Below are 17923 nucleotides of genomic sequence, written 5' to 3'. Positions count from 1 at the left end.
AAAAGTAAGATCTTACATAAGGATAGCTGAAATAACTCAGGAAAACATATTAAAAAGACCTTTACAGCAATATTGAAGAAAAACTAATTCTGGATTTGATTTCAAATAATTCCACTGAAGCTTATTCTCTATTTCAGTCTAATGTTAATCACCATATACTTGAAAATACTTCCAAATAATTGCAATGTATATTAGGTTATCTTTTCTGGAACAGAAGATAGATTACTTTTATAATAATCCTTCAGTATCTTCAGGGACTTATCTCTTGCATGCATATGCTCATTGGGCATACATTTGAGCCTGTAACAAGCATGTATAAGCATGTCAAAAACAAGACAACATGCAGACAATATTTCATATCTCATGACCTAAAAGTTTGCAACAGGTCATGAGAATGGAGCTTAACATTTGTACTTGGCTGTCCACGCATCTACTGGAGGAATGCTCCCAGTTTAGATAAGACATTTACTGTGGTTTTGAGCTAGTGGTTTACAACTCCCAATCTTGTATTGTCCTAATATTAACACTTGGAAGACTAATCTTTCAATGAATTAGTAAAAATACCTCCATATGCAAGTCCAGATGGAACACAACTCTCAAGGTATGAGTAGACAAAAAGACATTTTAGTTAGCCATAAATAAAACAGGAGACAATAAAACTGCTATGTTGTTTGAAATTCACAGCAGTGAGGCACATGTCACCTTAACAATGCATCTGAAAGAAACGGGGATGCATTCTACATCATATGGTCTACCAACATGAAAGGAGGAAAATCAAGAGAGTAACTCTGCAATAATGGAAAAGGAAGTTTTTCTGGTCTTCAGTCATAGGGGAAAATGTAATGGCAGTATTAATAAAAAACCCAAGATAAATCACATATAATGTACCATAATAAACTATTATTAATTTGAATACTACTGGAAATTTAAACCCACTACCATTTCTTACAGGAATTAAGGGTACTTGCAAACAAAATACCTGTATTGTTGAGGTTTGTCACAGTATTAATTTAATAGTAAATAGTAGGTAAAGGAACACTAACACAACAGCATTTATGGACATGCAATGCCAAAAATATGATATTATAGTAAATATTTTTTCTTTGAATATTACATATTTATTGCTTCATATAAAATGTTAACAAAATAAATACACATATTCCCATGTGGGTAGGAGACCACTGCAATAAAATGCAGCTTTTCAAATTTTTTATCAGTTCACAACATTTGAAAGAAATCAGTAGGCTGGCAACCTAAAGATTGAAAACCAGAAATAAAAATGCAAGAAATTCTTCTACCTTAAAAGCCTTAGCATAGCTTTCAGATATTTCACATAGTGGAAAACCTGTATTCAGAACCATTTGCCTACAAGCATCTTTTCTATATGACATTCTGAATCCATACAAAAAATGTATCTTGAGAATTAGCTGACATTTTTAGGTAGTTTTTTTTATTCATTACTCCAATGCAAAAAGACAAAAACATTTTAGGACTTGGTGAAATTATACTGAAACAAATTAAATGTCCAGCCTTGCACTACAGCCTCTCTATATAGAGAGTTAATAGAAAGAACAACTCCCCATAATAAACAACTCCCAAATATCAGAGTGATAACCAATAATCGTTGGAGGTGCTTTGGGATGTCTTCCACTTGGAAATGGTGCTAGCCATTTTCAAGACATAGGAAAGGTTTGGATTAAATATTTGTAAGACATGAATTCAACTCCACAGCTGGCAGTTTAGATTACCCTTGTTTCAAGATTATTTAAAAACAGGTAATATTACTTAACCAGAACACTGTAATGACCAGTGTATTACATGAAAAAGTAATTAGAAACTTGAATGCAGGTTATAATTCCCCAAAAATCTAAGAATGTTTCAGTTTGGATTGAAACTTATGCAGCCAAACAAAGAACTGAGATTAACATTTGAAACTTTGTAAAGATTGCTTGAGACCTAACACACTTCTGAGGTAATTTTACTCTCAATTTACATCATGCTCTCTTTTTATGTTCAAAAAAACTGGATTTTTTTCATTTAAACACAAAGCACACTAGTATTCTTCCCTACTGTGCATGCTGCAGTACAACTTTTCAAGTACAGAATGGTTACCTTAAATCAAATAAACTCTAGTATTAGTCCAATTTGTAGCTCTTTTGCTTAGTAAACAACTCTTAGAAGGGTGACAGTTAAGCAAAAAACTTTTTTACAGTTTGTAATGGAAACTTTGTTTACCAATCTGTAATTTATCATCCATGATTTAATGCTCGTGAGAAAAGTTTGCACTTAATCTCTAACCTACTAGTACCAGTTTTGCTGCTACACTGGGGGCAACATCAACCTTCTAGGAAAATGGCAAAGTCACGCTTCAAAAGGTAATATTTCATACGAACAGTATAAAATCTTTGATCAAATATGTGAACAATTATTAGTACCACTGCATAGAACAAACCAAGAATCCTCTTCTCCCAGTCCACACTCTCCATAGATTTCTAAGTCTAAAAAGTAGCAGCGGTGCTTCAGTATTCCCCATTTTTCTTCCATCCTGCTAAAAATGCTGCTGACATGGAAAACAACCTCCAAGAACACCGTTCCTTTATCAAGAATAGACTTGCTATAATTCCTCATACAATTAAATGAGAACCAATTTTATACTCAGCCTATGCAAGTGGCTTAATCAGAATCACCATTCAGTGGGTGGGCTTGATTAATTATAGCATGAAAGAGCACATATGTATTTTATCAAGAACTTATTAAAATACAAATTAATTTTAATTATTTTAATATGGCAGATTTGGGATTGCACAAAGGAACTTCATGTCACAAGTTGTAAGACAATATTAAAAGTATTGCTACAAAACAAACAAACAAAAAAACCCCAAACCCACTGAAAAACCAAAGGCAAATATTCTTTTATGTAAAAAAAACCCCACCAGAATAAATAAAACTAGTTTCAAGAAATGACTGCATCTCCTGTAATTCCAATTTCAGATCATGCAAGCTTTTCTGTTTCTGGACAGGTTGCCAAAACAGGCATTAACAGCAGGAGCAAGTCATTTCCAACTGTCCAGCCACATCTTTGTCTAAAAGTAGAAATATTTTCCATATAGAAATGGCAAGACCAGCTTTTAAAACTTGCTTCATTTTAGAACTGAATTATATTCTTTAATCTCCTACTGTGAAGTAGATTTTTGTGGCCTTGAATCAGTGTAGGTCTTCCTCAGAATCCTTTCATATTTATCAATATTCATTTTGAAGGCCAGATAACAGAACTAGACAGTTCTGCAGCCTGTCATTGCTCTGCAAGGTAAAACCAACTCCTTGCTATAATTCAATAACCCTCCACTTAGACATAAATAAGGATCACACTTTGCTCCCTTAGGCTACTGCATTGCTCTGAAAACTTAGACCTATCTCATTAAAATTCCGAGATTCTTCTAAGAGTTACCACTTCCTAAACATATTTACATCTTTACACATACAAATGTCTTTCTACAGAGTATCTTGAGGACTAAAAAAATCCTACACAGTATGAGTAGCCTGATTTCAAGATTAACACAACTAAAAAAAAGGGAAAATACAGACATTGCTGTTACACTGTTCTCTCAAATCACCACTCTCTAGTACGCTTGCCAGAAATGGAATTTGCTTGAACTAAAATGTAAATATTGGAAGTTAGTTTATAAAATTTATATTTATATATATTTATATAAATTTTATATTTTTATATAAAATTTATATTAAGAAATAGAAATGGATCCATTTTTTTCTGCAAGATTTTATAAAGAAGATTGAAATATGGGAGCAAAACATAATTCATACAATTGTATGCAAGTTAAAGGATTTTTTTAGGTCAATACTAAACATTCATCTGATTTACATATAAGAAAAACTACTCTCAAGGAATATCTAGTTCATGGAATGAAACTTTCATTTATTGCAATTAATTCTGCACAACTTCTTATGATTTGATTTTGCAATTTTTATTTAGTCCTTTTGATACTGTTGCCTGATAGGCTTTGATAAATTAAAAATTCATTTTGTGTACCCACAGCATCCTGTTTCTTGAATTATACATATAAACATATTAGTTAATTCATATTTTAAGATTATAGTTCAATTAATACTTAAAAGCTGGCACTACCAACAAATGAAGAGCTTTGCCATTTTTTCCCCTCTGGGTATCCCTTCCTTAAAAGCATTAATTCATCAAACCATAGCTAGAGGCAGCAAAATCAATATTCAAGGGTAACTGCAGGAAACTTTGTTTCAGGTTTCCTTTTTCAAGTTATCTTTCATCTTAGTGGCTTGTATGCCTTATGGGAAGGAGTACATACTGTTATTTAAAGCATGTAGATGGCTTCTTTACCTGCACATCCCATGAAATGCAGATATAACTTCTAACTATACATTAATCTGTCCTTTCTCTTAATTTGTTTTCTTTTCCCATTTATTGTATAATTCCATTTTTATATTTAGTTATTTTATCGTCCTCTTTCAATGTATTATTAAGGAATGCCACTGTAACCTCATAAATCAGCAACGAAAAAATTATAAGAAGAGTCTTCCTCTGTTTTAGCATGTTGCAATGACAACAGAACATTATGACCCGACTAAATAATTATCTTAAAGAACATTAATCAAAAATTTTATTATAAATACATCTTCACAAGTTATCTATATTTTCGCTCTTATTACTAGGAAATCATTCATGCTTCTCATAAAAATTCCTACCTAAATTATTCATTAACAGTTTGACCATAGATATCAAAGGAAAAATTAACTACAAGATGCAATTACAGGCAAGACAAAATTTTAAAATTAAAAAGAGCATGCATACAACCATCCCTTATTAAGATTTTTTTCTCTAGAATGACAGTATGACTGAAACAAAGGAAAATGAAAAATTGAGGTGCTGTGAAATAACTGCCTTATTTACAAAAACCTGTGATAGAATTCTCAATCTTTTAATATGCTTAAGCTAGAAACGCTGAACTTGATTATAGAAATACCATGTCAAACACAGAGAACAATTCCTGCCAGACATGACATGAGCTGAGATGATCCGTAATTCTCTGCACAGAGGAGAATATGCTTTACTAATCTTTTGCTATCAGATTAATACCAGCTTGCTTATTAATATTCACCCTACTTCCCAAATTCCAAAATCAAGTTTAGCCTTTATGCCTAGTTAGGAGAGGACTGGATAAACAAAATTACAGAAATATATGTATTCCCAGCTTATATAAGCTTCTTAATTCTTTGTAGAAGATAGTAATATCTAAATTGTTTCACTGAAGATAAACTTCAGAAACTTCCAAATTTTGTGCTGCTAATAAAATTAAAAAGTGTCAAGCAGAGGCAATTTAATTAAAAAGAAGAAAGATAAATGTACAGATTTAAACAATTTTTGTCATGAAGCACATTTTATTGAACTATTATCTATGCAGGTCTGCAAATTACATGAAAGCAACACTTTGATTATATACTTTTCTGACTTTTTGCTATTACTATAATTTAGATTGATGTCTTAAATTTTTCACTTGTATGAATATTTTTGAAACATAATTAAAAACAATTTTTATGAAAAATCCCTATACACAGCATAGTAAGTACACTACACAGGAGAAACACTGAAATGGAAATTTATACATGTCAATGCCTTTTTATACATTTATTTTGAAAACCTAGAAAATCCCATGCTGACTTCAGAATTTGTGGAGAAAAAAAAAATTAAAGGTGTGGTTTTGCAGAAAAGCTGCTGCTAACTAAAGTTAAGAATTTCAATCTTATTTTGCCTCTGTAAAGATACAGGGAATAAAATAAATAAATACATAAGTAAATTAAAATCTATATAAATTTAGGGAGACACAAAAAAAACATACAGAAATCTTCAACAAGATAGAATGTCTTTCAAATTTACCAGCAATTAAGAATCCAGTGTAGATTCCTACTGAAGCCACATGGAAACTAGTAAAAGAGATCAACTGTCAGTATCATTCTTCCTCAATGATCATGCCACTACAGGAGATTAGAATTTAACACAGTTTATAGTGTGTGTGGCTAGTCAGTAGGCTAACTCTAGAAAGATCTTCTTTCATAGCTGAATGTCTTCTAGCTCTAGAACATCAAAACTCAGATTAGTGGTATTCATTACTAAAAAAAAAAAATTGATCACATCAAGATATTTCATGCATTCAGCATTCAAACTATTCATCCTGATCAAAAAACTCATTGAAAAAAAAACCAAAACAAAACTGTAGGGAGCTAAAATGAAACATTATTTCTACTTTTATCAGGAAGAGTGCTTATTGTAGCAAATCCTGATCTATTTTAACAGAATTTCATAAAAATATACAGTCTTTTAAAGCCATGTGTGCATCAGTGCTCCAGAGCACTGTTTCCCAGTTTATTATGCTAAATAGTTGCTCACAAAACTGCCTGCATCTAAATTCTGGAGTCACATAGTCTGCCGAGAACCATGCCCAGATGGTAGTTTCACTTGCTAACTTTGCCAAACAAGAATAAAACTTCATCTGGAAATCTCAATATCAGTTTTCCATCTCTAGTTGCTTTTACAAAACATTCAATCATTTTTAAGAAATATCACTTGGAAAAAAATCTCATTCACAAAATCCACTAGAACTCTCACAGTAAAGTTTGGTAGCATCTTGAAGCTTTGAAGAGCAGATGTTATTTCAATGTGCAAATATTGTTTCAATGTGTAAACACACAAGTAAGTTTACACACAATCTGTAAATTGGCTATTCTAAATCTGAGTAACTTAATTTCAGATCTGTAAAACCTTAATAGTTACATTCTTTAAGATTCCATATGCATTGGGTATGAAGTGTACTACTGAAAAGACTGATGTTGATATGTTTTGACTATCAATCACATGGAAAAAGATGTAGTTCAAAATGAATGTTGCTTACTTTGAGACAAACAAAGAATATCTGATCCTCCAAACATCAATGCCCATCTACTTATTCTAGGCAAGTTGTTCAACCTGGTATAAAAATGGATCAAGTTCCTGATGCATTTTTAACATTGCCAATGTTTTTACAACCTGAATTCTGCATCTGTTTAGTTTACATTAAGAATTATTTCAACTATTTCATTACTTTGTTTGTGTGTGAATGACTATTGGATAATATTTTCTTTATATTTATTTTATTTGAATAAATGCCTTTGATATTTGAAAAAATGCCTTATTTTGTTAAAACTTTATCAACAACAGCCTCTATTTAATAATCTCTTCCCATAACATTGGATTAATATCTGGCACACAACACAGAGGCAGACTGCTGAAGGATTATAATTTAAATCTGAAATACAAAACTTCTGTATTAAAAAAACTCCGTCAAGGCAGAGATATTTTAATAAAGAAAATTTTTATTTTCAATAAAATGCACAAATAAGATGTAAAAGACGCTTACATATACAACTGCACTCATTACGCTCCACATAACACTAAAGAAATAACAAAACAATGCTACGTGACTGAACTGCAAAAAAACAAGGAGAAATTGTTTGAGTTATTAAGTCTTACCTGACCAGTGTCCAGTGGTGGAACCTGATCTGTCAGTACACGTCTCGCTCACGGGCCTAAATACAGTCTCCCAGCCACCGGTAGCATAGCGCCAATTCTGGGACTCCAAAATAAGCGTCCGCTGAGTGCCGTAAGCGATCATGAAGCAGTAAACTACATGATGGAGTTGACAGCCATAGCCACAGCCTTTGTTGATATTACACACAAGTTTCTTAGCTTTGCTGCAGTCCTTCGGGTTCTGTAAGTATGGATGAAAAAGTGAAGCTGAAGACAAGATACGCACAAAGGCATAGTTTTTTTCCTGAAAAACTGACAAATGCCATGAATCACACGAGCCATCCTGCTATAATACATCTCATATTAAAAAGGATGAGTAGGTTTCAGCTCCATGAAAATTTTATGTGAATTTTTCACTGTGAACGTGAACAGTTATTGAACATGCTTCACTATCCTAATGTAAAATAGAATACCTTCAAGACTTTAAATTACTTTCTCATTTGTAAATCTGTCAGAATAAGCCAACATTTGGACTCAAAGTTCACATTTCATCAGCGTGATTTTCAGTGTTGGAATGTTTTTTCCTTTGGCATTTTTCCAAGTTTGTTAGTTCTCTTACAATAAGCATGGATGCCATTCAACAAAAGAAAATTGCCACCTGCCTACATGGTACAGAATAAAACAAATGCTGATTAATGGACTGCTTCCCAGACTAACTGACCACATACCCAATACAGAAGATAAAACACATACCTGAACAGATTGATAAAGCACAGAATTTTAATCTGCGTGTACTCTCTATAAAATAATATACTTCACTTCCACAAACCAAGAAACCATAACACATGAGGCAAATGCCTACATTATACGAATGCTATGTCTGAAAGTACAAGCTAATAAATATTTTTATATATGTGGGCAATACAAAAACATAATCAACAGAAGTTTTTCTTGCTGTAAAATACAGTATTTCACTGTACACATTCAAATTTGCATGCCTCTAGACATACTTCTAAATTCCAAAAATGTTTTCCATAGAATCTCTAGAATGAAAATTAGTTTCAGATAAGATGCAAGAACACAGATATTTGAGCATCAATATAAAATCTGTTCTTCTCACATCTAACTATAAACAAAATTTTCTGTAAATTTGCAACAAATCAAATCAAGTCTTTCCAAAAAACAAAGATCTCTGTCTGGAGAACTGAGATCCCTCCTTCAAGTAATCTTAAAGACAATCTGAATTTTCTGAGTATTAAAATATTTTACAAAAAATTTAAAAATTCTAAATTCAGTTGTGTAAAGGAGGGGAGAATAATTCAGATCTGGGAAATAAATAAAAAAAACCCAAACTAACTAAAGAAAAAAAAAGTCAAACCAAACCCTTCAACATGTGCTATAAATTCAGCATTTTATTTATATCTGATTCAAAGCCTAACTAGGTATGACAACAATATATTAAAGAAAATTTCCATTACTAATTTTTGTTCCTCAGAGCAGTACTTTTGCTATCACTAATTTAATGGATAACTTGAGACTAAATCTATCTTTGAAACTATAACAAATGTACTTCCCACAGTCTTTCCAGAGAGAAAGTGGGGTTTTCTAGTATTCTGTGCAGGTCCTCACAACAAGAATTCCATGAAACAATACCTCCTCATACCATTAGTAGTAGTATATTTTTATTTTTGTAATTATCATCTGTTTTATCATATTTTACTTGGTTTCAGTTATTAAATTGTTCTTATCTCAACACACAATTGGGTTTCTTTGTTGGATTTTTGTGTATGGTTTTTTGGGGTTTTCCCCTCCCCAATTCTCATCCCTGTCCCACCAGGGAGAAGGCAGAGTGAGGGAGCCTCTGCATGGTACTTTGTTGCCAGCTGGAATAAAGCCACAACACTATTTTGAAAGGGATAATCTCTGAGATTTTTTAGAAAACACCAATAGGCAACATTTTCTACACTTGCAATTACCTTCAAATGCCTTTGTCCTCTTGAAAATTAAAGCATTTAATTGATGGTATATTTGAAGTTTTGTCATCTTTTATAAGGAGTGCCCTTCTAACTTTATTTCAGGAAAATATAAGAGTCATATAATAGCTTAGGAACAATATTATAGAAATTAAGTAGGAATCACACAATGAAACATAATTTAATAGCATGACTGCTTATCAATGTTAATATAATGCACTTACTTGGGTTTTAACATTACTTTAAAACTTAACTAAAAACTATATATAAGTATTAGTTTGTGACTTAAATAGGAAGCTAGTTAAGCTAATTTCTTTATGACTGTGGGTTTTTTCAAACTGCTATACTCAAATAGCAAAAAAACAAGGCAGCATTTGGGTTTCAATTATCTATTGAGAATTTAAAAAGAAGGGGAAGTAGAAATACATAAATATATATACCAATTTCAACTGGTATTTCCTGGAAAAGGTGGAATTATTAACCATAGATAAGGAAGAAAAATTACATTGCATCAGAACAGCTTGTGTGTTCATAAGGCAAAATTGCCAATCAAAGCAACCCATAAAGGTACGGAACTGATAAAGGGTAACAGGCAATTTCAAACCCAGCAAAGACTGACAGAAGATTTTTCCTTCTGGCCCAAAGTCAAAGTAAAGGATTATGTTATTTTTGACTTGAATGAGCAGTGCACTCTGTTCTCAACCGTAGCAACACTGCTCAAGACAGATTCCTACATCCAATTAAACGGTCTACATAATCAAGAGAGGGGTGGAAGGGACCTCTAGGAATGTCAAGCCCTGTCATGTAACAGCCATACAACTGCATTAAAAACACACACATAGAAAAAAAACCCCAATCCAAGAACACCAAAAAAACTCCCAAACCCACACAAAATCCTAGACAAACAAAAAACCTGCAACTGACTAATCACACAAAACATACTTCAATATGTGGAAGATTAGATTATCAAGCCATGCCAGAGTTTACACCTTTATTTTTCTCAGAATTACTTCTATAAACAGTGCAACTGAAAATGGTAACAAATTTTTAGAATTGTAAAATGGTTAAAATCATAAATTTCTATGCAAGAGAATGTCACCTAAAATTAAAATGGATTTGTATAACTGGCAAAATGGATTTGATGGTCTATCATCACACCACAACATGGGCATGCACTGTTGCTCTGATAAAATTGAGGGTTTCCACTGAATTCTTCTCCAGTGCTCTTGGTTGGCCTACTCACAGAAAGCAGGATCAAATGGGAACAATGTCAGAAGTGCCTCAATGCCTCACCACCTTCCAGTGTTTTCAAGTGTGCAGTTAACAATCCAAACACACGACAAACTGGAAAAAGTAAACTCTTCTCCTTAACATACATTTTACTATCTGACAAATGACACTGGTTTTTGTAAATTTAAAACAGTTCAGAGAAGTGTACTTGATCCAGTGAATCACAACAGCAGTCTGTTACAAATTACTAAGTAACCTCATAAACACAGTATGATGCTCATTAACAAAGTTGTTCTTTTTTATATTTTTAATTAGTATTTTATTCCTTGATGCTACACTGTCTGATGCATGAGACAGTCCCACCCAAAATCTGTGAAAAATTGCTTTTTTTTGAGAGAATGATGTCAAGGAAGGGTGTTTGCTATCCTAGTTATCACAAACGTAGTTCACACCACCTTCTATTCTCCTTTCTTTATGATGCTACTTGTCATTGTTCTTTTTCACACAGCTCCCCTTTAGACTCTGATGATGGAAAAAACAAACAAACAAAACCTAAACAAACCACCAGAAGTTTCTTCCAGCTGCTGGAAGCAAATGTTCTTCTTCCTCTAGTCAAAAATATTATGTATTTGATTTGAGTGACAGAGATTCTTATCTGTCTCTAATGTTAATTCCTCTAGTTTGCACCTACCCTCCTACAACTGACAAGCTTTAGCTGGAGTAACAAATCTCAGTATGCAGATGGACTAATCACATTATGCTCCTCAATCCACTAACTAGAAATTCTAGAGAAAACCTCATATAAATACTAGCAGTGATCACACTTTCTTAAGTGGTTATTATCCTAATGCCATAACATCAGATACTGAATTTACTAAGTAACCTTATGAGGAAAACCCAAAACATGTTTCAAGACATTAAAAAATAATTTTTCATTTTCACATGTGATAGAAACAATTCAGTTCTTTTCTAAACACGCACAAAAGGTCAGAAAAATTGGCTCTTTTCAACTCTCTTGTTTCACTTTCATATCTATTTTATCCAAAATGTTAACTTTAAAAATGCTTAGATTCATTCATATGCCTAAATTTTCTTTTCTAATGTTACAAGGAAGGAACACTTCCAGTGCTGTGTAATAAATTCAGCAATCTAGCAAAAATGGGAAAAGAACTGCAAAATACAAATGAGCTTACAATATCAAAGTTAATTATCAGGATTCTCTATTTTTGGAGAAAACTTTTAAGGATGCTGAGTCTATCACAGGGAAACTGAACCACTGTATGGTCTGCCTATTAAAGAAATCATCTCTTCTCTCAGAACAGTGCCCATACTGACAGATGGCTGAAATCCTTCAGCTAGTGTCCTCCTTCAACATAAAAGCAGTAAATGCTGATGGAGAATTATCTACGAGAATTTTTCTCCTTTGTGTTTCAAATTAGTTTGAATATATCAACATCCACAACACACTATAACTATACTACAAGTTGTTTCTCATGAGTGAAGTGGAATAACTGGGGGAATGTATAATACATTCAATTTGCTTGATTAAAGGATACAAGTTTACACCTTTCAAGACTTCCAGTCCTGAGGGGTGAATGCTTTTGCATGGATACAAAGTGCCCGGAACCTTTTTTTATTGTTATTGTCATCTTAGCATGAGCACTTTTTTAAGAATATATATCAGTAATTTTAATGTAAGGGAGAAAGGGCTTAATATACTTTAAGACAGAAAAATCTAAGTGACATATTAAATCACCAAAAATACTGGGAAACCTAGAAACATCAGAATAAAGTCTGGTAAGCAACTTGTTTTTCTTTGCATCCATACAAACCTTCAACTAAATAGCATGGATATGGCAAACTATGACTAATACAACTGATGTGTTGTCGAGTACTTAGTAACCTTTCTCACCTGCTTATATTTTTAACCTTCAAAGCGGAACAGAAAGTTCTGATTTTTTTTTTTTTTTAAACAAAGGCAAAAATACTCTGCTACTGGGAGACTGCATGCTGAATCAGAAACTTCCTAAAATAAATAGAATAAAAATAAGCACAAAAGGGAAGGGCCAGAAAACTGCTGCTCTCATAATCATTTACTCCCTTGATTACAGTACTACAGGTGCTCTTGTCTGACTTCTCTTGCATATTCTCTTCAACTGCTTGATAATAAACATCTCTGAAAATAAGTTCTTTTGCTTAAATGCAAGCTCCTAAGTTTTTAAATATTGCTCTAACTACAAGGAACTAGTTACATGTAGCCTCATTAAATCAAATTTATGGTAATGTCATCCAAATGAAGTAGCAGTCATCACTATTCACAATCATTCAGCTAAATGACTTCCCAGGGAGATGTCCCAAAATAATGCAGCTGTCACTGTTCAACATGCACCAGAAAAAAGCTATACAGCCCTTTCCTACTGAACTAAAATAAAAAATTACAAATATGTTCCATATAATTCTTTTTGGCATTGAGTTGAGGGGCAAGGGTTTTGAATTTTTAATTCTATTCCATTTTTTAATACAGATATATTATTAATAAAGGTGTATATATGTGTAATTTCAAACATTGCTGCTTATTTGCTAAACCCAAGAACTTAGTGCTCTTTTTGATGACTTGCACAGTCTCTATAATAAAAATATCAACATTTATCAATGCTAGAATTACATTTTTTGGAAAATATGTACTGCCCTTCCTCAGCTTAAACCACAGAGTATTAAAAGGAAACACATGTCCCTTCTTTATGGTTTCTAGACCCTTTCATACAAAACAGTCACATGGAATTTCATGTGCAGCAGTAATACCTCTGCATGTTTCCAACTTCACCAGCGATGATTTATTAAAAATACAAAACAAGGTGATTTCCTCTGTAATAGAGAAAAGAGGGAAAAACTAATTTTTGCGTTTCTCAGTGTCATGAGATGAACCCATAATGATTAAATTCATATTTTAAATGCATAAATATGAAAAAACACATTTTTTCCACAGCAGAAATTTTACAATTGACCGCTTTTTAATAAATTTATAAATAAAACAGAAACAAAACAGCCTGTTTGATGTAAATTGAGCCAAGTATGTCAGACCTATTTCTAATTCTGAATCTAATACCACAGCTTTCTGTAAACCACCTGCTCATGTTCATCACCATGTTTCGTTCTGAAGATAATGAGGATAAAGATAGCTACCTCTCTTGCAAGTGCCTGAGGATATAACAGATTTCCTGAAAGACTCAGCTACTTGTACTACTTGAAATGTTAGGATTCTGTATATGTTGTGACTTGGCATTGGTTTAATTCTTAATACTGTTTCTACTTTTCTTTTTCTTTAAATGAGAATCAATTAGCTCAATAGAGAGGAAAGCCCATTATCATACATTATATGCATCTAAATAAATTTTAGGAGCACCTAACTGGGCTTCAGTCAGTAAGCAAATTTATTTCAACTTCACCAGAAAACAATGTAGACATTTATCTAACGCTTCAAATTTGAGCTTCTGCTCTCCTCAGCAACTTTTATTCTTGTTATTCATTATATATATTTGGAGGTCTTAATCTTGAACTATATCCTGAGCATTGTATAACATACTATAGGAAAACAATCACCCTTCAGAAATATATATATGCCTAAATAAGACAACAAATGGACACCATGCAAGAAGAAGAAAAGATAGAGAAAGACTATACTTATCAGCATGAAAAGTAGTTACAGTACACCACTGCCAAACAGTGACATCAAAAATGAAAGAATAAGGGACAGTTCTCAGAAAAGAGCTGAAGGAATACAATAAAGTGATGACTCCTGCATAATTTACAGGGAAGTTTTTTCCTCAGAAGGGTACCTTTTTTAATTTAACAAGCAACAAACACATAGCTTGGTCACAGAAGAGGTTTCAACAGTTGAACTGTGAAATAATGAGCATCTGAGAAACAAATTCAGCTATTTACACAAGAGAAAAGATCAAGTATTAGAAGTGACCATACAATACAGGTGCACACATGCCACAAAAAAACCCCAAGTACAAATAAAACAGACTACATCAAATATCTTTTTGATCATTACATAAATAGCTGGATGCATTCAAACATGAAAAAAGTCCCAAAACCTTCAGAACAAGTTTTATTTAAATTTATACACATACACAACTACATGTATTAGAAAGGCCTTATGCACTCAAAATATGAACATCTATGAGAAGTTTCACACATCTGTTGAAACAGTCTAGACAATACATTATACATGCACTTCAAATTTGCATATTCGTTTTTAAAAGTGGGCTTGTTCAGAAGTTTGATACAAAGACTTTTGTATTGTTATTTTAAACAGTGTGCAAACATATTTATGCATTCTGACACTCTAAGGCTTAAAAAAATACTTATCTTTTATAATAAAACAAGGAATTCAAATAGCTAAATACAGCCCACTGAAAACCACAGATCCAAAAAAATAACTACACCCACAAAGAAACAAATAGCCAACAACAAAAGCCCAAACCCTAAATATTTCCTTGAAATACTATCTTCCATATACATATAAAATAATGTTTGAAACTAATAATTTCTTTTCTATGTAATTCATTTATATAACAACATTTATTTTTAAATGTTGTGTAATTATTCTATATAGGGTATAGCTAAGTGCTATATATATATATATATGATACAAAAAACATTTACAGAATCACAGAATTTGCTGAGTTGGAAGGGACCCACAAGGATCACTGAGTCCAATTCCTGGTCCTGCACAGGACCGTCCCCAAGAGTCACACCATGCATTTGAGAGTATCATCCAAATGCTTCTTGAACTCTGTCAGGCTTGGTGCTGTGACCGCTTCCCTGGGGAGCCTGTTCCAGTGCCTAGCCACCCTTTGGGTGAGGAACCTTTTTCTAATATCCAACCTAAACCTCCTCTGACACAACTTCAGGCCATTCCCTCTGATCCTGTCACTGGTCACCACAGAGAAGAGATCAGTGCCTGCCCCTCCTCTCCCCCTCACGAGGAAGCTGTAGACAGTGACAAGATCTCCCCTCAGTCTCCTCCTTTCCAGGCTCAATAGACCAAGTGACCTCAGTTGTTCTTCATACAGCTTCCCCTCAAGGCCCTTCACCACCTTCACTGACGTCCTTTGGTCACTCTCTAATAGCTTGACTGAATTACCTTGATTCAAAAGTGCTATTCTCTTACCTGTAAATAAGTTATTCTCCTCTGTACCAAATCCGTTAGATCTTTGGCCTCTTTTTCTCGCCAATCTCCTGCTCCATCTGTTTGACTGAGGTAGTACAAGTCGGTCATTATTGACCTATAAACAACAAGGGAAAACAATCTTTAAAAAATGGGAAACTATCTTGGCATTACTAAATTGGAGGATTAAATTAAATTAAAGATAAATTAAAGCAATATTTCAATTGTAGCCTCAAAACCAGTTTATTTGTGCCACCTCCTACTCCACAATTCAAACAGCAGCGAAGAAAGATTGACTGTGTCCTTCATCAACATATGTTCCATACCCATATATTAAACAGGAGATGGGTTAGAAAAAAATCTTAGGCATAAGATTTGCTTGATATATAAAGTATTTGGGTTTGGTATGTGCTAAAGCAAACTAACGGGAAAGCACAGTTCCATGCTAGATACATTATTCAGTGGTGCCACATGGAAATGCAGTAGTGATTGCTACAGTAGCTTCTATTATAATGCATTGTTACTTTTCCTCTTGCAATCATCTTACTATATGCTTGTATAGAATACATTATTACCAGTGTCTTTAGGATAGGTATAACATTCCTATCTCTATTAATGAAAAATAACTACAGAATATTATTACAAGGTTTAGTAAGCAGTGTTTTCCATAATATGGAGCTCCTTCTGATTCTGGAAGAAGACAGCAGTGTTCTGCCTGCTTAGAATGACTCCATGCTGCTAATACTCAAATGGAAAAGAAATCAAAAATCTTAAAAATTCTAAACAGACTATGGACTTGTATGTGGCCATACAAGTCCATACTACAAAAAATGAATTTTGATGAACTATCAAATACTAAATTGAGGTTATCTGATACACTAGAGATTCTCTTCTTGGGGTTATAACATTTCATTTGCCAAATAAGAGGATAAAGAATATCTTGTCATGAGAAGAAAAATAATATATGGCATTTATTTGTTAAAATTAGCTAGATTATTCAAAATTACTGATTTTGTGAAAAAGAGTCCAAACAGTACCACCTAGAAAAAGATTTTTTTTATCCCTGGCTCTTGGGAGGAAATACTAAACTAGAGGCAAGCTATTCAAAGTGTTTTTTAAAAGGTTAATGGTTATTCTAAAAGTAAAAGGTAGACCAATTCAGAACTAATAATTTCAAAATTGAACTTTAGATGTCACAATTTATTGCCTGAAATTCCTGACAACCACAAGTTTAATCACTTGTGAGAAAGAGATGCAACAGAACAAAGGCAGAGAAATTTGGGAAGTGACAAAAAAGGAGTGTGAGGATAAGACAAGTATATTTCATAACAATGTTTGAAGGGGTCTTGTCCTGTTGTTGGCAGCACTTGTTAGTACTGGAAGCACAAAGATAGTTAAGGCAAACAAGCTTAGCAAGTGAGAGGAGCAGACTGTGCATCCCTATTAAGGTAACTATTTCCAGTGACCCAGTATATAAGCAGTAAACACTGAGATAAACCAAATAGGCCTATCCCAATTTGATTTATCACCGGAGTTATCACACAGACTTCTCTTGCTGATAACCGCACTCATGGATCTGTAGCTTTTCACACTCATACCCTCATTCTGGCCTGTACACCCACACTTCTACACAGGGTAGCAGTGACACTGAACTACACAGCGTCTACTGTTGTTGTTGTGTTCAGCAGCAGGAATCTTCACCTCCTGTCACCTCCTGATTGACCTCTTGTCAATCAATGGGAAGAACTTTATCTACATTCTAATCTCAAACAATATAAACTGGGGTTTTTTTTTGCAAGGTAATTGAGTTTGAAACACCCTATTCCAGCTTTGCAAAAAAAATAAACAATTTAAAGAATCGTCAGGTAACTATTTTTAGACCAGTAACTATTAAAGACGTATAATACTCAAAGTAACATGCAAACACATTTTAGGGAAATTACAACAGAACTAATGATGGAGTAGACCTAATATAATAGATTATACAGAAATGAC

General features: G+C 33.2%; 1 protein-coding gene across 5 annotated transcripts in view; it reads right to left on the bottom strand.

Annotated features, from left to right (window-relative positions):
• FUT8 (fucosyltransferase 8) overlaps positions 1-17923 on the bottom strand; it is a 111097-nt gene that overhangs the window by 22065 nt on the left and 71109 nt on the right. For all 5 annotated transcript variants that reach the window (XM_050336389.1, XM_050336390.1, XM_050336387.1 and 2 more), the window contains 2 exons: positions 15932-16046; positions 7553-7790 (listed from right to left, as the gene is read on the bottom strand). In XM_050336389.1, coding sequence (XP_050192346.1) covers positions 7553-7790; positions 15932-16046 — 353 coding nt within the window. The remainder of the gene's footprint in view (positions 1-7552; positions 7791-15931; positions 16047-17923) is intronic.

Source organism: Myiozetetes cayanensis, unplaced genomic scaffold (genome assembly GCF_022539395.1).
Source record: "Myiozetetes cayanensis isolate MyiCay16 unplaced genomic scaffold, myiCay2020 scf6-25, whole genome shotgun sequence".
NCBI lineage: Eukaryota > Metazoa > Chordata > Aves > Passeriformes > Tyrannidae > Myiozetetes > Myiozetetes cayanensis.
The sequence above is the reverse complement of the archived record's forward strand: the minus strand, read 5'-3'. Positions and strand labels throughout refer to the sequence as shown.